Genomic DNA, 22,500 nt, shown 5'->3' with positions numbered 1-22,500 from the left:
AGAAAACAGTGCAACACCTACCCTTTACATCAGTATTTTTAACCATATTATTATTGGTTTATATTTTATTGTAGGATCCTGTAACTACTTGGTATCGCATCGATACCTAAATGTGTGGTATCATCCACAACTAATGTCAAGTATCAAAGTAGAGAAGAATAAGTGATTATTACATTTGAACAGAAGTGTAGATAGAAAATGTTAAAACAGAAAACAGTGCGACACCTACCCTTTACATCAATATTTTTAACCATATTATTATTGGTTTATATTTTATTGTAGGATCCTGTAACTACTTGGTATCGCATCGATACCTAAATGTGTGGTATCATCCACAACTAATGTCAAGTATCAAAGAAGAGAATAATAAGTGATTATTACATTTGAACAGAAGTGTAGATAGAACATGTTAAAACAGAAAATAAGCAGATATTAACAATAAATAAACAAGTGGATTAATAATCCATATTTTTTAGAGTTTGTCCCTCATAATGTAGACAAAATAATAGGTGTATAAATGACACAATATGTTATAATTAGACTAACTAGGAGTCTTTGTTTGTTTACTTACTACTAAAAGACAAGTTGACTATTTTATTTCAGGACTAAATGACAATAATAAACATATGTTTCATGTACTCTAAGATTTTTTGTTACAACAAAGACATTTTTTGTGCTGCCCTTTACTTAAAAAGTATCAAAATATTGGTATGGGGACACGTCTAGTGGGTGGTGTGGCCCCTGCATGAGGGGACATATTGTGTACTGATGATTGTTTATGTTGTGTACTGTTAGCAGGTGTCAAGATCCCAGGCCCCCCTGGTCCTCCAGGACCTCCAGGACATGTCAACCCGGTCAGAAGCGTTCTACACTTTTTGAATGTGTGCACCCCTGCCCCACTGATGCTGTGTACCTGCCCAGGTGAGCACCTACAAGACAGTCCATGCTCTGACCAGAGACACCCAGAGGGCTGCAGAGGGAACCCTGGCCTACGTGTCTGAGGGCGGCGGACATCTGTACATCAGATCCCACGGCGGCTGGCGCCAGGTCCAGGTATGGAATGAGGAGGGGCCCTAAGGGCAGAGACATGGTCAGGAAGCAGGCCCGTGACAGACGGGTTGGAACACCATGACTCCTGGAAATGACTGGCTCAGAATAACCAAAAGTATAGATGTGTGTGTCCAAGTTAAAGGAAACAACATATTTATTACGAGCTTTGCAAGCTCGCCAACGTTTGCTGTGGTCTGGAACATCATGGCGCACAAACAACTATGAGAAACGCAGCCATTATTACATACAGAAAATGTGTCATGAAACATGCAAATACAAATTAAATACACAGAGGACCTAAGTATAGGATATTAAATGAGTTCAAATATAGCATAGTGATGCAATATGTCATGCAGTCACCAAATATGTTTGATGAGCACTCCAACAAGTCAATAACATCAACAAAGCTCACCTTTGACGCACAGTATAAAATGTTTGGTGGACGAAATGAGACAAAGAAGGAGTGGCATAAAACAGGTCATTCTGGAGAAAGTTGTACATGTAAACAAACTCCGATGAGTTCAAGGGTTGCTGAAATTAGTAGGACAAAACGTAGCTTGCACATGTTTAATATAAACATTGAGATTTCTAACAATGAAGGAGATTTGTGTCATAAACCATATTAGAACAAAAAATATATTTTTGTCTTCGTCTTTTTCCCTTTTCACACGTCTCTGAAAGTGGTCCAGGGAGCCACTAGGGCGGCGCTAAAGAGCCGCAGGTTTCTGACCCCCGGTCTAGCCCAATGTAGCTTAGCTACCACCACATGAATGGTGGCTTGTCACTTCTCTGGGAAAAGAACAATATCAATCTAATGTATTTACATAATTACATGTTTATTGTATTTATTCGTATTTGGCTTCACTTTTTTTGGATGATAGTAGTGATGTGCCGCAGTTGAAGCGTACACACGCAATTTGGTCCTCACATTTTTATTATCTCCTCATTTTTATTAGGGCCCGCATGGCCCATTGCCAAAGGACCTATTGTTTTTCGTGCGTTTTATTATTCTTTATTTATTATTATTCCGACGCCTCTTTGAACTTTAATTTAACCCCCTGAACATGCTTCAAAACTCACCAAATTTCACACACTCATCAGAACTGGCGAAAATTGCCATCTAATAAAAAAAACCAAACCCCAAAAATCAAAAATGCGCTCTAGCGCCCCATAGGAAGAAAAAAAAAAAGACTGCTTGCAACTTCCGTTAGGAATGTCGTAGAGACATGAAACAAAAACCTCTATGTAGGTCTGACTTAGACCTACATTTCCCAATTTAAACTTCTATAGCAAAAATCAACAGGAAGTTGGCAAAAACTCTTCAAAGCAACATTTTCGAAAAAAATGCTATTTTTGCCTCTTTGAGCTGTAATTTGACCCCCTTAAAATGCTTCAAAACTCACCAAACTTGGCACACACATCAAGACTGGCAACAATTGCGATATAATGAAAAAACCAAACCCCAAAACTGCGCTCTAGCACAATTTTTGAAAAAAACACAGAAAAAACTGCTCCTAGGAAGAAAACACAGACAAAACTGCTTGTAACTTCCCGTAGGAATGCCGGAAAGACATGAAACAAAAACATCCATGTAGGTCTCACTTAGACCTACATTTTAATGACCAACATCCTTCAGCAAAAATCAACAGGAAGTTAAAAATTACCCCTTCAAAATAAAAGTTTTGTGAACACCCGTCACCTTTTTCAAACGTTATCTCCTCTGAGCGAGTTTGTCGTTTCAGCTTCAAACTCGCACAGAAGAGAGTTTGAACCCTTCTAATTAAAAGTTATCAAAAGAGTTTTGATTACTGCTCCGGTTTGGATTTTACGCGCCATCAAAAAAACCTGCGCAAATTTTCCTAAATAATGTCATTTTTGCCTCTTTGAGCTGTAATTTGACCCCCTTAAAATGCTTCAAAACTCACCAAACTTGGCACACACATCAGGACTGGCAAAAATTGCGATATGACAAAAACCAAACCCCAAAACTGCGCTCTAGCGCAATTTTTGAAAAAAACACAGAAAAAACTGCTCCTAGGAAGAAAACACAGACAAAACTGCTTATAACTTCCCGTAGGAATGTCGGAAAGACATGAAACAAAAACATCCATGTAGGTCTCACTTAGACCTACATTTTAATGATCAACATCCTTCAGCAAAAATCAACAGGAAGTTAAAAATTACCCCTTCAAAATAAAAGTTTTGTAAACACCCGTCACCTTTTTCAAACGTTATCTCCTCTGAGCGAGTTTGTCGTTTCAGCTTCAAACTCGCACAGAAGAGAGTTTGAACCCTTCTAATTAAAAGTTATCAAAAGAGTTTTGATTACTGCTCCGGTTTGGATTTTACGCGCCATCAAAAAAACCTGCGCAAATTTTCCTAAATAATGTCATTTTTGCCTCTTTGAGCTGTAATTTGACCCCCTTAAAATGCTTCAAAACTCACCAAACTTGGCACACACATCAGGACTGGCAAAAATTGCGATATGACAAAAACCAAACCCCAAAACTGCGCTCTAGCGCAATTTTTGAAAAAAACACAGAAAAAACTGCTCCTAGGAAGAAAACACAGACAAAACTGCTTGTAACTTCCCGTAGGAATGTCGGAAAGACATGAAACAAAAACATCCATTTAGGTCTCACTTAGACCTACATTTTAATGATCAACATCCTTCAGCAAAAATTAACAGGAAGTTAAAAATTACCCCTTCAAAATAAAAGTTTTGTAAACACCCGTCACCTTTTTCAAACGTTATCTCCTCTGAGCGAGTTTGTCGTTTCAGCTTCAAACTCGCACAGAAGAGAGTTTGAACCCTTCTAATTAAAAGTTATCGAAAGAGTTTTGATTACTGCTCCGGTTTGGATTTCACGCGCCATCAAAAAAACCTGCGCAAATTTTCCTAAAAAATGTCATTTTTGCCTCTTTGAGCTGTAATTTGACCCCCTTAAAATGCTTCAAGGTGCAAGTTAAAGCACTACTATTCACCCCCTTAACATGCTTCAAAACTCACCAAATTTTACACACACATTAGGACTGGCGAAAATTGCCATCTAATAAAAAACAAAACCCCAAAAATCAAAAATGCGCTCTAGCGCCCCCTAAGAAAAAACCGACAAAACTGCTTGTAACTTCTGTTAGGAATGTCGTAGAGACATGAAACAAAAACCTCTATGTTGATCTGACTTAGACCAGGGCTTGAGTAGCGCCGGCAGCAGCCAAAGGCGGACCCGACCAACGCTGCTTGCAGCTTTAATTTTTGTTGTATTTATACTATTTGTATGAATTAATACATTTTAGTATATTTAGTGGTGCGTTCCCAAATTGCAGAGGTGCAGGTAAAAGTATTTAATGTGGCTAGGAAGGCAGCGAAGCACAGGGAAGGCGATGCAAAAACCAAACGGACAGGTTGCAAAACATCAAAACGGAATGCTGGAACACAGCAAAACTCACGGCGGGAGGGAAAGAGCGCCCACATTCTAAACAAAGAACGGCGGCTCACACCCAAATAGAAGTGATTGCTAAGACAAAGTACAGGTGCGTGCGTCAGTGTTCAGAGAAAGACGTGTGAAGCGGTCAGGAAAACACTCCCAACATAACAGGAAGTGCCGCCAAAAGAAGAGCGCGAGACAGGAAGCGACACCAAAGAGGGAAAATCCAAGCTGCCACATAATGGAGATATGGAATGTTGACAATGAATCAAACATATGTTTCAGAATGAAAAGTCTCTGCTCTAATTCATCCCAAAGGTGTTCTATCTGGGTTCAGGTCAGGACTCTGTGCAGGCCAGTCAAGTTCATCCGCACCAGACTCTGACATGAATATCTTTATGGACCTTGCTTATTGTGCACAGTCATGTTGGAAGCATTTAAAGTTCCTTTCACTGGAACTAACTCCTGAAAATTCCACCTCCACCAAATGTCACACTGGGCACAATGCAGTCCGAAATGTAGCGTTCTCCTGGCAAGCTCCAAACCCAGACTGGTCCATCACAGTGTGTGTGTGTGTGTTGTGCTTAGCTCGGGGAGATGATCCATTCTGAGTCAGCCTTTGAGAGCCAGAGCAGAGCCGGAGAGAAGAGCAGACCACACAGTCAGGTAGGTCCAGAGACAAGGTCTCTTGAAGAGGTGTTGAAGGTGTGTGTGTTGGACAGGAGCTGCAGGAGGGTGGGAGAAGATACCAGCCCAGTTATAACATCCTGCCTCACACCTTCAGTGCCGTGGCTGGGGTGAGTGTGTACACACACACACACACACACACACACACATACACACACTTTTGTACTTCGTACCTTCTTAAGACCTGAGAAAAATGCCTCTGTAGTAGAAATGTTGGGGATTCAACCCGGGACCTCATCCTGTCTGTCAGTGGTAGCCAATTTTATGTGGTCGAAAAGTCCGAATCTTAAACAGGAACAATAGAGAGTTTGTTAGAACAGTTTTAATTACTCACAATCAGATAGTACAAAGTTGGATTGAATCGATATGAAAACAGACAAAAGATGGTGAACCCTCGTGAAAGAATTAAGAAAGAGCGCACAACATGCTTGGTCTTCCCTTCTTATTTATACGCTCCATGATGACCTGATTTCTATCATAACTTATGTAACTGTCCAGTGTTCAGGGTGACTTGACCTCTCAAGTCGTGTCCTTCCTAAAGTATCGAGGTGAAAGTTACCCAAAACAGATTTAGGACAGACATTTTCCACTTCACCTTCCACTTTAGCAGCAGCCTTTCTAGATATATAAAGAAGTGTATTTACAACATGAATAATATATACATACTATGCACATATAAAAAAAAAGCTTGTTGTGAAAAATGAGTTAGAATTTCACGAGAAAAAGTTCACAATTTCACAAGAAAAACTTATCATTTTGGCAGTATTGTAATAAAACTCATTTTACTCAATGCACGTGTAAATTCTACAAAAAAAACTGAACATTTGTGCAATATTATGATAAAAGTTGCAATTTTACTCAATAGCAGTCGCAACTTTACAAGAAAAAGCTTTAAACTTTGGCAATTTTTTTTAAAAGAGTCGTCATTTTACTCGACAAATTTCACAATTTTATAAGAAAACTTTAAAATCTGAATTTTTTAATTCGACTTAAAAAAGTCACTATTTTACAAGAACAACAAAAAAATGGCAATATTGTGACGAGTCAGAATTTTATATGACAAATGTCACCATTTTGCATTAAAAAAAGTCATAATTTTACATAAAAAAAGTTATAATTTTATGAGGAAAATATTGCATTACAGAAAAAAAAAATAGGAAAACAATTGTTTCCAATTTCATAAGAAAAAGAAGACTCATTGTGAGAAAGTCTGATTTTAGTATTTTTTGTTTGTAATTGATTTTTAATCGTCATTATTTACTTGAAGTTATTAAAGTATGTTTCTATAAAAAAATATATATATATATATATATATATATTATTAATTTTGGCCATAGGGGAGCACTTACATTTTTTTTTTTACACACACTTGTTATTTCATATGTTGACCAGAGGGGGAGAACTTCAAATTTTTACATACACTTGTTATTTCATATGTTGACCAGAGGGGAGCACTTCAAATGTTTACACACAATTGTCATCACGTATGTTGACCAGAGGGGGAGCACTTCAAATTTTTACATAAACTTGTTATTTCATATGTTGACCAGAGGGGGAGAACTTCAAATTTTTATATACACTTGTTATTTCATACATTGACCAGAGGGGAGCACTTCAAATGTTTACACACAATTGTCATTATGTATGTTGACCAGAGGGGGAGCACTTCAAATTTTTACATACACTTGTTATTTCATATGTTGACCAGAGGGGAGCCCTTCAAATGTTTACACACAATTGTCATTACGTATGTCGACCAGAGGGGGAGGACTTCAAATGTTTACACACACTTGTAATTTCATATGTCGACCAGAGGGGGAGCACTTCAAATTTTTACATAAACTTGTTATTTCATATGTTGACCAGATGGGAGTACTTCAAATGTTTACACACACTTGTAATTTCATATGTTGACCAGAGGGGAGCACTTCAAATGTTTACATACACTTGTTATTTCATATGTTGACCAGAGGGGAGCACTTCAAATGTTTACATAAACTTGTTATTTCATATGTTGACCAGAGGGGAGCACTTCAAATGTTTACACACAATTGTCATTACGTATGTTGACCAGAGGGGGAGGACTTCAAATGTTTACACACACTTGTAATTTCATATGTTGACCAGAGGGGGAGGACTTCAAATTTTTACATAAACTTGTTATTTCATGTCGACCAGAGGGGGAGGACTTCAAATTTTTACATAAACTTGTTATTTCATATGTTGACCAGAGGGGGAGCACTTCAAATTTTTACATACACTTGTTATTTCATATGTCGACCAGAGGGGGAGCACTTCAAATGTTTACACACAATTGTCATTACGTATGTTGACCAGAGGGGGAGGACTTTAAATGTTTACACACACTTGTTATTTCATATGTCGACCAGAGGGGGAGCACTTCATATGATTACATACACTTGTTATTTCATATGTTGACCAGAGGGGGAGCACTTCAAATTTTTACATAAACTTGTTATTTCATATGTCGACCAGAGGGGGAGCACTTTTAAAAGCGACACAGTCAATTTGGAAAATCCCCCCTTTTTGGCACCATCCTCATTTTGATAGATGTCACCAGCAGGGGTGCAAATGAGATCTCCATTTTTGTTTTTTTGTAACGTGCTTAAGGCCGATGACAAAGGAGTCGGGGACCACAGATGGCCCCTGTGCCACACTTTGGACAACCCAGCTGTAGAAGCTAACTGTTAATATCCACTATAGTCTTAGTAGCGTGGTGTATTTGTTCATCCTATGCTCACATGTGGCTTGTCTCACGTCAGCACAGGAAGTGTTCAAATCAGCTGTTCACCTGGATAGAGAAGTCCTTCTTTAGCTGCTGTCTTGTTTTATCATAAATTGCTGCTTTTGCACCTGTCAATCATGACTTTTGTATGCACATTAAATCAACAACAAAAAATCCTGACTTTGGAGCAATGTTCACAGACTCTAGCATTTGTCTCTCTATTAGATGCAATGTTATTGTGAGCATGATGGATGTCATCACACAGGTAGAGTATTTGTGCTTTGTTTGTGGTTGTGTAGCTGCACCTGGTGGCCCTGAACGCCCCACTGAGGGGGGACATGAGGGGCATCCGGGGGGCAGACTTCCAGTGCTACCAGCAGGCTGCTGCCCTGGGACTGACCAGCACCTACAGGGCCTTCCTGTCCTCACACCTGCAGGACCTGGCCACCGTGGTCAGGAAAGCAGACCGCAGCGACATGCCGGTGGTCAATCTGAGGGTGAGGGAGACCCCGAGTGTCTTCTTGTGGTCTTCTTGGACTTCATTGTTGTCCTGTGCTCTCAGGGGGAGATCTTGTTCACCAGCTGGACCTCCATCTTCTCGGAAAACGGAGGAACGTTTGACCCATCCATCCCCATCTACTCCTTCGATGGACGCAACGTGATGACCGACTCTGCGTGGTGAGTGTCTGACCGCTTGTGTTCACCAACGTGATGACCCACTCTGCGTGGTGAGTATCTGACCGCTTGTGTTCACCAACGTGATGACCCACTCTGCGTGGTGAGTGTCTGACCGCTTGTGTTCACCAACGTGATGACCGACTCTGCGTGGTGAGTATCTGACCGCTTGTGTTCACCAACGTGATGACCCACTCTGCGTGGTGAGTGTCTGACCGCTTGTGTTCACCAACGTGATGACCCACTCTGCGTGGTGAGTGTCTGACCGCTTGTGTTCACCAACGTGATGACCGACTCTGCGTGGTGAGTGTCTGACCGCTTGTGTTCACCAACGTGATGACCGACTCTGCGTGGTGAGTGTCTGACCGCTTGTGTTCACCAACGTGATGACCGACTCTGCGTGGTGAGTGTCTGACCGCTTGTGTTCACCAACGTGATGACCGACTCTGCGTGGTGTCTGACCGCTTGTGTTCACCAACGTGATGACCCACTCTGCGTGGTGAGTGTCTGACCGCTTGTGTTCACCAACGTGATGACCCACTCTGCGTGGTGAGTGTCTGACCGCTTGTGTTCACCAACGTGATGACCGACTCTGCGTGGTGAGTGTCTGACCGCTTGTGTTCACCAACGTGATGACCGACTCTGCGTGGTGTCTGACCGCTTGTGTTCACCAACGTGATGACCCACTCTGCGTGGTGAGTGTCTGACCGCTTGTGTTCACCAACGTGATGACCCTCTCTGCGTGGTGAGTGTCTGACCGCTTGTGTTTACCAACGTGATGACCCACTCTGCGTGGTGAGTGTCTGACCGCTTGTGTTCACCAACGTGATGACCCTCTCTGCGTGGTGAGTGTCTGACCGCTTGTGTTTACCAACGTGATGACCCACTCTGCGTGGTGAGTGTCTGACCGCTTGTGTTCACCAACGTGATGACCCACTCTGCGTGGTGAGTGTCTGACCGCTTGTGTTCACCAATGTGATGACCGACTCTGCGTGGTGAGTGTCTGACCGCTTGTGTTCACCAGCAGGAAATTGGAAAGGCGTCATTTAACATTTTAAAATACTGATTTTTTTTTACACTGAATTTTAAAAAATAGTACATTTTTAATATACTGAATTTTTTAATCCTCAATTTTTTTACACTTTGAATTTTTATACACTGAATTTTAAAACAGTGAATTTTTACACTGAATCTTTATGAACAGAATTTTTAAAACACTGACTTTTTACACCGAATTTTAAAACAACAAATTTTAAAACAATTTTTATGTACTGAGTTTTTTTATACAATACATTTTAAAACACTGAATTTTAAAACAGTCAATTTTTATATACTGAATTTTCTAACACTTTTTTTTTACACATTCAATTTTTATACACCGAATTTTAAAACATTGAATTTTCATAAACTGCATTTTCATAGACTGACTTTTTTTACACTGACTTTTTCTTAACTGAATTTTTAAAAACTGAATTTTTATATTCTGAATTTCTTAAAAAGTATTTTTTAACGCTGTTTTTTTACACATTAAATTTTTAGATACTAAATTTTTAAACATTTAATTTTTATACACTGCATTATCATAGACTGAATTTTTTTACACTGATCTTTAAAACACTGAATTTTAAACAATTGATTTTTTACATTCTGAATTTCTTAAACACTGTTTAACATTACATTTTTATATTCTAAATTTTAAAACATTGAATTTTTATACACTGCATTTTTTACACTGATTTTTAAAACACTGACATTTTATGAACTGAATTTTTAAAACACTGAATTTTTTAACACTGATTTTTTTGTATACATTACATTTTTATACACTGAATCTTTATGAACAGAATTATAAAACAGAATTTTTATAGACTGAAGTTTAATACACTGAATTTTTAAACATGCATTTTGCTCACATGAATCGGACCATCAGGTGTCGTTCAGTTCCAAAAAAGAACCGGTTCGGTACCCATCCCTGAGAGAATGTTGAATTAAGACTGGAAATGAAGCTCTTAAAATCAATTTTAAACACCAAAACACTGCAACATTATCCTAACTTTTTTGGGGGGCTCGTCCGGGATTTTTCACACCTTTTTTATGGTGTTGAGTGACTCTAATCATTCAGTCACAATCTACAATGGTTCCAACATCGTATATAAACGTGCACACTTTTTTTCCCTGCAAGTGGGAAAACAACACCCGAGGTGCGTTCATGCACGTGGGGATTTTGAACATCAATGTGGTTTTATAACATTATTGGTGGATTATTTTATAGTCCCACTCAACAATAAAAGCACAATCACACTGACCTTGCCATGTGTGTGTACGTGTGTGTGTTCCAGGCCCGAGAAGCTGATCTGGCACGGTTCCAGCGCCGCAGGAATCCGCGCTACCACAAACTACTGCGAAGCGTGGCGGACCGACGACATGGCGGTGACGGGCCAGGCGGGGCTGCTTCAGACGGGACGCCTGCTGGGCCAACACACCCGATCCTGCTCCCAGCAATACATGGTGCTGTGCATAGAGAACACCTACGTGCACACCAGCAGCTGAAGGACACACACAAACAATCCTCTCACATAAACATGTGACACAAAGAAGCGTGTTGTATAAACATGTTACACAAAGAAGCGTGTTTAAAGTGCATACATTATTAGAGTATTAACCCCATCCGGAAATGCAGAAACTGCAGCTTGACAAACATCACGTTTGATTGTCATTTCCACAACAGTATCTTGTATTTATTCTTAGTCATTGTTTCAGCTCCCTTTTAGGATTCACAAGTGTGTCAAGATTTTGTAGGATTTTTTTCAAAGCAGTTTACAGTCACATTTGATTAGTGATCCTTTTTTGTATTCCTGTAACAAGTTAGGCATTGATGTCTGTATTTTTCTACTAGGATGACATCATTTCCATATTTATACCACAATGTAGCAAGTTGACTTTCCACATTGTGATGAAAGAATGAATGTACAGTTTGTATAAAAGTTCATGTCCACACAGAGCTAGACATTGTTTATTGTTTTCTCTCACCAAGTCTTGATTGTGATTTTAGTTGTTTTTTTATGTTGTTTTCCGTCATGTCTGATTTTGCTGTTGAAACAAAACTTGAGAAACTTTTGTACTGACTGGCTGATTGTCACTAAATAAATATCTAAATACACATTTGTTTTTCAAAGAATTGCCATCCCGAGATTCATATTAATGGTATGCAGCTGCAAAATAACACAACATAAAGCCCGTAATTATAGACTTATAACATACAGTAATAGTCCAAAGTCATCAAGAGTCTAGAAGTTTGTGTTTTCAGAGTTTCCCTGAACGCACCAGTCTGCTAGGGTACAACTCACAGGTGTTCACATTTCTACACCTGCATACCATTTTGTACCAAAACATTTTAAAAAGCACTTAAACAATTGCAAACATGCACATTTCTCAAAAAAAAAAAATTTGTATATATATATATACACACAAATATATATTAATCTCACAATTTTATCAAACTTTATTTATAGAGCACTTTTCATACACAGGCAAGTGGGAAAACAAAGCGTTGTACACAATGATCAATTAGGAGATAAGTTAATAATTATGGGATAAGAAGTCAACATTTTGAGATAATGCCTATACAGATAATTATATACACGTTAGCCTCTGTGTTTTTACCTGACCCATTTTATCCCTACAAGTCTGTTTTGCAGGTTTCCTTGCTCTTCAGGGGATTTTCTGGGGAACAGGCTTGTAGGGAGGAAAAAGCCTCCGTGTTTTTCCTGACCTCACGTATATTCCGCTCTACCCCAGTATTCAGCACTGTATAATGAATAAAACACAGAAACCTCAACTTATATATATATATATATATATATATATATATATATATATATATATACACATACACACATATGTATATGTGTGTGTCTGTATGTATGTATATATATATATATATATATATACACACACACATACATACATACACACACACACAAATGCATACATATATATACACATACATACACATGCGTGTGTATATATATATATACATATATACACACGTGTATATATATATACATATATACACACACGTGTATATATATATACATATATACACACACGTGTATATATATATACATATATACACACACGTGTATATATACATATATACACACACGTGTATATATATATATATACATACACACACGTGTATATATATATATAAACATATATACACGTGTATATATATATATATATATATATATATATGTGTGTCTGTATATATATATATATATATACATATATGTACTGTATGTAAGTATGTATATATATAAATATATATACATACATACATACACACACATTTTTACAAACACACAGACACATACATCCATCCATCCATTTTCTGCCGCTTATTCCCTATCTCAGCTACAATCGGGCGGAAGGCGGGGTACACCCTGGACAAGTCGCCACCTCATCGCAGGGCCAACACAGATAGACATATACACACACACATATATATACTGTATATATATATATGTGTATATATATATATATATATATACACGCACATATATATGTATGTATGTGTATATATACACACACACATACATACACACACACACACATATATGTGTGTATATATGTATATACACACACACACACATATATATATATATATATATACGCACGCACACACACACACACACACACACACACATATATATATATATATATATGCACACACATTTACACATTAATATACACACACACAACACATATATATATATATATATATATATATATATATATATATATATATATATATATATATATATAAAATCTTTTTAACTCGATTTTATATCCCATAATTTCAGCTTTCTTATCCCATAATTTGTACTTTTTATCTCTTATGTCTTTTTAAATCACAACTTTATCTTATAAATCAAACTTTTTATCTCATACTTCCCAATGTGGGAAACAGACCTCCACATAAAGCAAAGTGCTGGTGATTAGTGAGTGGACTACAGTGATGCATTCAAGCACGGCTCACAAAGTGGGGAAAAAAAGACAACTGGAGAAGAGAGCACATACCTTTGACCTTTCCATGCCCTTAAGGAACAGCATCAGCAGGTGAAAAACACAAAATGATCGTACCAGGAAGTGAAAATATTTGTATTTTAAGATATGACGTTTCTGAGGAAGGTAAAATGTTTAGTACAGTAGAAATAGTTATACCTTTTAATAAACTATTGGAATACAAGTCTAGTAGTGGGAGAACAGTGCCCCCACCTGGCATGACAGTGCAACATCAGTTTGCCATTAATATACTTTCATAGAAGTGAACAGACATGTTTATTTCCACATGGTAGATAGGGACACACTTAAGTGCAGTAAGTGTCAGAGCATGAATACAAAGATGAGTATGTACCAGTCTGGGTGTGCTGAGTAAGCTAGACGGTGGAAGAGTACGTACCAGTCCTGAATGTGAGGTTGACAGACGGTGGAAGAGTACGTACCAGTCGTGAATGTGAGGCTGACAGACGGTGGAAGAGTACGTACCAGTGGTGAATGTGAGGCTGACAGACGGTGGAAGAGTACGTACCAGTGGTGAATGTGAGGCTGACAGACGGTGGAAGAGTACGTACCAGTGGTGAATGTGAGGCTGACAGACGGTGGAAGAGTACGTACCAGTGGTGAATGTGAGGCTGACAGACGGTGGAAGAGTACGTACCAGTGGTGAATGTGAGGCTGACAGACGGTGGAAGAGTACGTACCAGTCGTGAATGTGAGGCTGACAGACGGTGGAAGAGTACGTACCAGTCCTGAATGTGAGGCTGACAGACGGTGGAAGACTACGTACCAGTCGTGAATGTGAGGCTGACAGACGGTGGAAGAGTACGTACCAGTCGTGAATGTGAGGCTGACAGACGGTGGAAGAGTACGTACCAGTCGTGAATGTGAGGCTGACAGACGGTGGAAGAGTACGTACCAGTGGTGAATGTGAGGCTGACAGACGGTGGAAGAGTACGTACCAGTGGTGAATGTGAGGCTGACAGACGGTGGAAGAGTACGTACCAGTCGTGAATGTGAGGCTGACAGACGGTGGAAGACTACGTACCAGTCGTGAATGTGAGGCTGAAAGACGGTGGAAGAGTACGTACCAGTCGTGAATGTGAGGCTGACAGACGGTGGAAGACTACGTACCAGTCGTGAATGAGGCTGACAGACGGTGGAAGAGTACGTACCAGTGGTGAATGTGAGGCTGACAGACGGTGGAAGAGTACGTACCAGTGGTGAATGTGAGGCTGACAGACGGTGGAAGAGTACGTACCAGTGGTGAATGTGAGGCTGACAGACGGTGGAAGAGTACGTACCAGTCGTGAATGTGAGGCTGACAGACAGTGGAAGAGTACGTACCAGTGGTGAATGTGAGGCTGACAGACGGTGGAAGAGTACGTACCAGTCGTGAATGTGAGGCTGACAGACGGTGGAAGAGTACGTACCAGTGGTGAATGTGAGGCTGACAGACGGTGGAAGAGTACGTACCAGTCCTGAATGTGAGGCTGACAGACGGTGGAAGACTACGTACCAGTCCTGAATGTGAGGCTGACAGACGGTGGAAGAGTACGTACCAGTGGTGAATGTGAGGCTGACAGACGGTGGAAGAGTACGTACCAGTCGTGAATGTGAGGCTGACAGACGGTGGAAGAGTACGTACCAGTGGTGAATGTGAGGCTGACAGACGGTGGAAGAGTACGTACCAGTCCTGAATGTGAGGCTGACAGACGGTGGAAGACTACGTACCAGTCGTGAATGTGAGGCTGACAGACGGTGGAAGACTACCTACCAGTCGTGAATGTGAGGCTGACAGACGGTGGAAGAGTACGTACCAGTCCTGAATGTGAGGCTGACAGACGGTGGAAGACTACGTACCAGTCGTGAATGTGAGGCTGACAGACGGTGGAAGACTACCTACCAGTCGTGAATGTGAGGCTGACAGACGGTGGAAGAGTACGTACCAGTCCTGAATGTGAGGCTGACAGACGGTGGAAGACTACGTACCAGTCGTGAATGTGAGGCTGACAGACGGTGGAAGACTACCTACCAGTCGTGAATGTGAGGCTGACAGACGGTGGAAGAGTACGTACCAGTCGTGAATGTGAGGCTGACAGACGGTGGAAGAGTACGTACCAGTGGTGAATGTGAGGCTGACAGACGGTGGAAGAGTACGTACCATTGGTGAATGTGAGGCTGACAGACGGTGGAAGAGTACGTACCAGTCGTGAATGTGAGGCTGACAGACGGTGGAAGACTACGTACCAGTCGTGAATGTGAGGCTGAAAGACGGTGGAAGAGTACGTACCAGTCGTGAATGTGAGGCTGACAGACGGTGGAAGACTACGTACCAGTCGTGAATGAGGCTGACAGACGGTGGAAGAGTACGTACCAGTGGTGAATGTGAGGCTGACAGACGGTGGAAGACTACGTACCAGTCGTGAATGTGAGGCTGACAGACGGTGAAAGAGTACGTACCAGTCGTGAATGTGAGGCTGACAGACGGTGGAAGAGTACGTACCAGTGGTGAATGTGAGGCTGACAGACGGTGGAAGAGTACGTACCAGTCGTGAATGTGAGGCTGACAGACGGTGGAAGAGTACGTACCAGTGGTGAATGTGAGGCTGACAGACGGTGGAAGAGTACGTACCAGTGGTGAATGTGAGGCTGACAGACGGTGGAAGAGTACGTACTAGTGGTGAATGTGAGGCTGACAGACGGTGGAAGAGTACGTACCAGTCGTGAATGTGAGGCTGACAGACGGTGGAAGACTACGTACCAGTCGTGAATGTGAGGCTGACAGACGGTGGAAGAGTACGTACCAGTGGTGAATGTGAGGCTGACAGACAGTGGAAGAGTACGTACCAGTCGTGAATGTGAGGCTGACAGACGGTGGAAGAGTACGTACCAGTGGTGAATGTGAGGCTGACAGACGGTGGAAGACTACGTACCAGTCCTGAATGTGAGGCTGACAGACGGTGGAAGAGTACGTACCAGTCCTGAATGTGAGGCTGACAGACGGTGGAAAAGTACGTACCAGTCGTGAATGTGAGGCTGACAGACGGTGGAAGACTACGTACCAGTCGTGAATGTGAGGCTGACAGACGGTGGAAGACTACGTACCAGTCGTGAATGAGGCTGACAGACGGTGGAAGAGTACGTACCAGTGGTGAATGTGAGGCTGACAGACGGTGGAAGACTACGTACCAGTCCTGAATGTGAGGCTGACAGACGGTGGAAGAGTACGTACCAGTCCTGAATGTGAGGCTGACAGACGGTGGAAAAGTACGTACCAGTCGTGAATGTGAGGCTGACAGACGGTGGAAGACTACGTACCAGTCGTGAATGTGAGGCTGACAGACGGTGGAAGACTACGTACCAGTCGTGAATGAGGCTGACAGACGGTGGAAGAGTACGTACCAGTGGTGAATGTGAGGCTGACAGACGGTGGAAGAGTACGTACCAGTCCTGAATGTGAGGCTGACAGACGGTGGAAAAGTACGTACCAGTCGTGAATGTGAGGCTGACAGACGGTGGAAGACTACGTACCAGTCGTGAATGTGAGGCTGACAGACGGTGGAAGACTACGTACCAGTCGTGAATGAGGCTGACAGACGGTGGAAGAGTACGTACCAGTGGTGAATGTGAGGCTGACAGACGGTGGAAGAGTACGTACCAGTCGTGAATGTGAGGCTGACAGACGGTGGAAGACTACCTACCAGTCGTGAATGTGAGGCTGACAGACGGTGGAAGAGTACGTACCAGTGGTGAATGTGAGGCTGACAGACGGTGGAAGAGTACGTACCAGTCGTGAATGTGAGGCTGACAGACGGTGGAAGAGTACGTACCAGTGGTGAATGTGAGGCTGACAGACGGTGGAAGAGTACGTACCAGTCGTGAATGTGAGGCTGACAGACGGTGGAAGAGTACGTACCAGTCGTGAATGTGAGGCAGACAGACGGTGGAAGAGTACGTACCAGTCGTGAATGTGAGGCTGACAGACGGTGGAAGAGTACGTACCAGTCGTGAATGTGAGGCTGACAGCAGCATTATTATTATTATTTCACTGCTGAGGGGACACAATTATTTCATCATGCTGGCAGAAAAGTTGAAGGAAGAAGACTTTTTCAGTGCAAAAGTAAGAAACACAATCTTTTATTTACAATAATGTGTAAATGAGGTTTGTGTCTTTTATGTCTCCACATCCACAACAAATGGGCAACTTTTAGGGCTGCACAAGAAACTAGATTCACATCTGATTTGCTATTCTTATTCAACCACACTCCTTATTTACAATTATCTATTTTAAAAAAAAAGTTTTAATCAGAATACATTTTAAAGCAGTTTCAGGCCATCTATATGAGATCTAATTATTACTGTATTTCCTGGACCATAAGCCGCAACGTTTTCCCTTCGCTTTGAACCCTGCGTCTTACAAACACCCGCACGGCTACACGCCTGACGATTCTTGTTCAGAAATACATTCATTTATTAAATAAAATCATCATCCTGTATAGTTTGTCAAATATGTATTATACCACGGTAAATTCCGGACTATAAACCACTGCTACGCTTTGAACCCCGCGGCTTATAAAACAGTGCGGCCCATTTAAGGACATTTTCTTTGCTTACGGCCATGAAGCACAACATTTTTACAACACACATGTGAAAACACTTCAATGATGGGTTATTGTTTGTGCTACGGCGCCATCCTTTGGACGAGGTTGCTGGGTGAATGTGAATTCCTGATATTAAAAGCATTATAGCAATCAATCATATCAAAGGGCAGCACAAGCCACAACCACGTCCTCGGCTCGGATCCCGTTGAACCGGAAGTACAAGTGCTGTTCTGTCGTCTAACCGTCCATAACGTTCCTACTCAAATGGGTTCTTGGTTTATCCTTCCAAGCAACGTTTGTAAGTTTTACAATAGAACTAAAACATTTCTACAGACACCGTGGAAACAATTAAGGCATGTAAATAAACATTTACAGAATATTTCTGTGTAAACAAGTCATTTCACATTATGTATGTCTGCGACTTACAGTCCGGTGTGGCTAATATGTGGAAAACATGTTGTTTACTTATATACTGGTGTGGTGTATAGTCCGGAAAATGGGCTACATTAAATAATGCATAGCAAGAATGGATTCTGAATGGATTCTGAATTGACCGGTCATCCCAGGAAGGGGATGGAATGGTTTGGTGCCCAAAGACTCGCACCTTTGCTGACTTTCAACAGCGACGCTGATCAAGTCCAACCTCAAGGGACGCCACGGATGCTGAGAAGGCGGATCTCGTCCACTCGGTTCCGGTGCAGCTGGAAGGAGGGCGTGACCCAGCGGCCGCATGAGCACTGGTCTCCACACCAGCTGAAGGAGCCCAGCTTGGAGCCACACTTGGGACACAGCAGCTGCACACACACAAGGGCCACAGACTGGATTTGCCCTACACACCACCCCAAAAGGGACAAGCAGTAGGAAATGGATGGATGGATGCTAGTATTAACATTAGCAACTTTACATGGCCATTTCAACACTTCCAAATGTGGTAATTGAAAAATACAACTAAGATGAGTGTTACAATCAAACAGCTGGTGGGAGTGATAAGCACAATACGTACAGTATAAACACCTTGTAGGGCGCAACATAACACATTCAGCTCCATGAAAAAAAGCCACTTCCTAATTAGACAACATAGGCGGGCTCCATCCAATGCATCACTTGATAAAAGTACAGTGTTTTCATTTCCTATATTCAAACACAGTGTTACTGTTCAAAATGTGCAATGATGCCGTGTCCAAACATATTGAACATAAGTGTTGAATAAATTCTGTGCCTCAATTAATCGTTTACTGAATACTTGGGCCTACTACGCTACTGTATTTAATATTAATCATCATGTTGGTACTTAATGAATACTTAGGTCTACTACACTACTGTATTTAATGTTGTCATGATGGTGGTACTTAATACTTAGGTCTACTACACTACTGTATTTAATGTCATGATGGTGGTACTTAATGAATACTTAGGTCTACTACGCTACTGTATTTAATGTTGTCATGATGGTGGTACTTAATGAATACTTAGGTCTACTACATTACTGTATTTAATGTTGTCATGATGGTGGTACTTGATGAATACTTAGGTCTACTACACTACTGTATTTAATGTTGTCATGATGGTGGTACTTAATGAATACTTAGGTCTACTACACTACTGTATTCAATGTTGTCATGATGGTGGTACTTAATGAATACTTAGGTCTACTACACTACTGTATTTAATGTCATTATTGTGGTACTTCATGAATACTTAGGTCTACTACACTACTGTATTTAATGTTGTCATGATGGTGGTACTTAATGAATACTTAGGTCTACTACATTACTGTATTTAATGTTGTCATGATGGTGGTACTTAATGAATACTTAGGTCTACTACGCTACTGTATTTAATGTTGTCATTTTGGTGGTACTTAATGAATACTTAGGTCTACTACACTACTGTATTTATTGTTGTCATGATGGTGGTACTTAATGAATACTTAGGTCTACTACACTACTGTATTTAATGTTGTCATGATGGTGGTACTTAATGAATACTTAGGTCTACTACACTACTGTATTTAATGTTGTCATGATGGTGGTACTTAATGAATACTTAGGTTTACTACACTACTGTATTTAATGTTGTCATGATGGTGGTACTTAATGAATACTTAGGTCTACTACACTACTGTATTTAATGTTGTCATGATGGTGGTACTTAATGAATACTTAGGTCTACTACACTACTGTATTTAATGTTGTCATTATGTGATACTTAATGAATACTTAGGTCTACTACACTACTGTATTTAATGTTGTCATGATGGTGGTACTTAATGAATACTTAGGTCTATTATGCTACTGTATGTAATGTTGTCATTGTGGTGGTACTTAATGAATACTTAGGTCTACTACACTACTGTATTTAATGTTGTCATGATGGTGGTACTTAATGAATACTTAGGTCTACTACACTACTCTATTTAATGTTGTCATGATGGTGGTACTTAATGAATACTTAGGTCTACTACACTACTGTATTTAATGTTGTCATGATGGTGGTACTTGATGAATACTTAGGTCTACTACACTACTGTATTTAATGTTGTCATGATGGTGGTACTTAATGAATATTTAGGTCTATTACATTACTGTATTTAATGTTGTCATGATGGTGGTACTTAATGAATACTTAGGTCTACTACACTACTGTATTTAATGTTGTCATGATGGTGGTACTTAATGAATACTTAGGTCTACTATGCTACTGTATGTAATGTTGTCATTGTGGTGGTACTTAATGAATACTTAGGTCTACTACACTACTGTATTTAATGTTGTCATGATGGTGGTACTTAATGAATACTTAGGTCTACTACACCACTGTATTTAATGTTGTCATTATGTGATAATGAATACTTAGGTCTACTACACTACTGTATTTGTTGTCATGATGGTGGTACTTAATGAATACTTACGTCTACTACACTACTGTATTTAATGTTGTCATGATGGTGGTACTTAATGAATACTTAGGTCTACTACACTACTGTACTTAATGTTGTCATGATGGTGGTACTTAATGAATACTGAGGTCTACTACATTACTGTATTTAATGTTGTCATGATGGTGGTACTTAATGAATACTTAGGTCTACTACACTACTGTATTTAATGTTGTCATGATGGTGGTACTTAATGAATACTTAGGTCTACTATGCTACTGTATGTAATGTTGTCATTGTGGTGGTACTTAATGAATACTTAGGTCTACTACACTACTGTATTTAATGTTGTCATGATGGTGGTACTTAATGAATACTTAGGTCTACTACACTACTGTACTTAATGTCATGATGGTGGTACTTAATGAATACTTAGGTCTACTACACTACTGTATTTAATGTTGTCATGATGGTGGTACTTGATGAATACTTAGGTCTACTACACTACTGTATTTAATGTTGTCATGATGGTGGTACTTGAAGAATACTTAGGTCTACTACACTACTGTATTTAATGTTGTCATGATGGTGGTACTTGATGAATACTTAGATCTACTACACTGCTTAGTATGTATATATTACTCATGTTGTAAATACACTTCTTTATATATCTAGAAAAGGCGGTCCTAATAGAGGTAGGCATATTTCTCAGGTCTCAAGAAGGTAACAAATACAAGAGTGAGTGAGTGAGTGAGTGTGTGTGTGTGTGTGTGTGTGTGTGTGTGTGTGTGTGTGTGTGTGTGTGTGTGTGTGTGTACCTGTCCATCCATCACACCGAGCAAAGCTTGTTCCATCCACTGCACTGGTTCAATAAAGTATGAGGTACACTCTACTCCTCCTGCACAAAGAACATAGAGAGTATTTCTATCATCATGTCATGTGTGTGCAAACATGGCTACTTGACATATTAACCCTATAATTGCACACCTGTCATGAGTGTTACAACAGTTTTGAAGCACTCTACATTGTCAGTGTGATTATTTTTGTCCTAAGAAGCTAGAGTATGCATGCAGTACAGGTAATATCCACATGAGGGCAGTAGTTGACTTATTAAGAGGGCTGGAGTGATCCTGCAAGATTGCCACAAAGAAGAAAAGACAAACATCTGATTTTTAAAGAGAAACTTTGTCAAATTTGAAAAGGATGAGGGAAAAACATTTTTTTTTTTTACCGAGGCATCAATATGAACACTTAATCTATCAATACAATGTGAAATGACATCATATTTCATATTCAAAGTGTGTAGCAGGTATAAAATGTAATGAAACTAAATGAGTCAATTGGCATTTTATTGCATTATAAATACCATCA

General features: G+C 40.3%; 2 protein-coding genes and 1 long non-coding RNA gene across 9 annotated transcripts in view; 1 reads left to right on the top strand and 2 right to left on the bottom strand.

Annotated features, from left to right (window-relative positions):
• LOC133545670 (uncharacterized) overlaps positions 1-11,572 on the bottom strand; it is a 31,801-nt gene extending 20,229 nt beyond the window's left edge. Inside the window, exons 1-3 of the long non-coding RNA XR_009804910.1 lie at positions 10,893-11,572; positions 5,339-5,450; positions 914-5,203 (exon numbers count right to left, since the gene is read on the bottom strand). This is a non-coding gene — a long non-coding RNA (uncharacterized LOC133545670). The remainder of the gene's footprint in view (positions 1-913; positions 5,204-5,338; positions 5,451-10,892) is intronic.
• The window catches only part of col15a1b (collagen, type XV, alpha 1b), an 84,692-nt gene extending 72,944 nt beyond the window's left edge, over positions 1-11,748 (top strand). For 4 of the 5 annotated variants that reach the window (XM_061891450.1, XM_061891448.1, XM_061891449.1 and 1 more), the window contains 7 exons: positions 796-854; positions 922-1,053; positions 5,067-5,144; positions 5,201-5,275; positions 8,211-8,408; positions 8,474-8,589; positions 10,926-11,748. In XM_061891450.1, coding sequence (XP_061747434.1) covers positions 796-854; positions 922-1,053; positions 5,067-5,144; positions 5,201-5,275; positions 8,211-8,408; positions 8,474-8,589; positions 10,926-11,136 — 869 coding nt within the window. In that variant the 3' untranslated portion in view covers positions 11,137-11,748. The remainder of the gene's footprint in view (positions 1-795; positions 855-921; positions 1,054-5,066; positions 5,145-5,200; positions 5,276-8,210; positions 8,409-8,473; positions 8,590-10,925) is intronic. The other variant, XM_061891447.1, reaches the window with a different exon arrangement.
• A 6,023-nt stretch (positions 11,749-17,771) lies between these two features.
• The window catches only part of dusp12 (dual specificity phosphatase 12), a 24,129-nt gene continuing 19,400 nt past the window's right edge, over positions 17,772-22,500 (bottom strand). For all 3 annotated transcript variants that reach the window (XM_061890418.1, XM_061890417.1, XM_061890419.1), the window contains 2 exons: positions 21,948-22,027; positions 17,772-19,045 (listed from right to left, as the gene is read on the bottom strand). In XM_061890418.1, the coding sequence (XP_061746402.1) occupies positions 18,896-19,045; positions 21,948-22,027 (230 nt within the window). In that variant the 3' untranslated portion in view covers positions 17,772-18,895. The remainder of the gene's footprint in view (positions 19,046-21,947; positions 22,028-22,500) is intronic.

Source organism: Nerophis ophidion, linkage group LG28 (assembly GCF_033978795.1).
Source record: "Nerophis ophidion isolate RoL-2023_Sa linkage group LG28, RoL_Noph_v1.0, whole genome shotgun sequence".
Taxonomy (NCBI): domain Eukaryota; kingdom Metazoa; phylum Chordata; class Actinopteri; order Syngnathiformes; family Syngnathidae; genus Nerophis; species Nerophis ophidion.
This window is presented reverse-complemented; position numbering and strand designations above follow the sequence as displayed.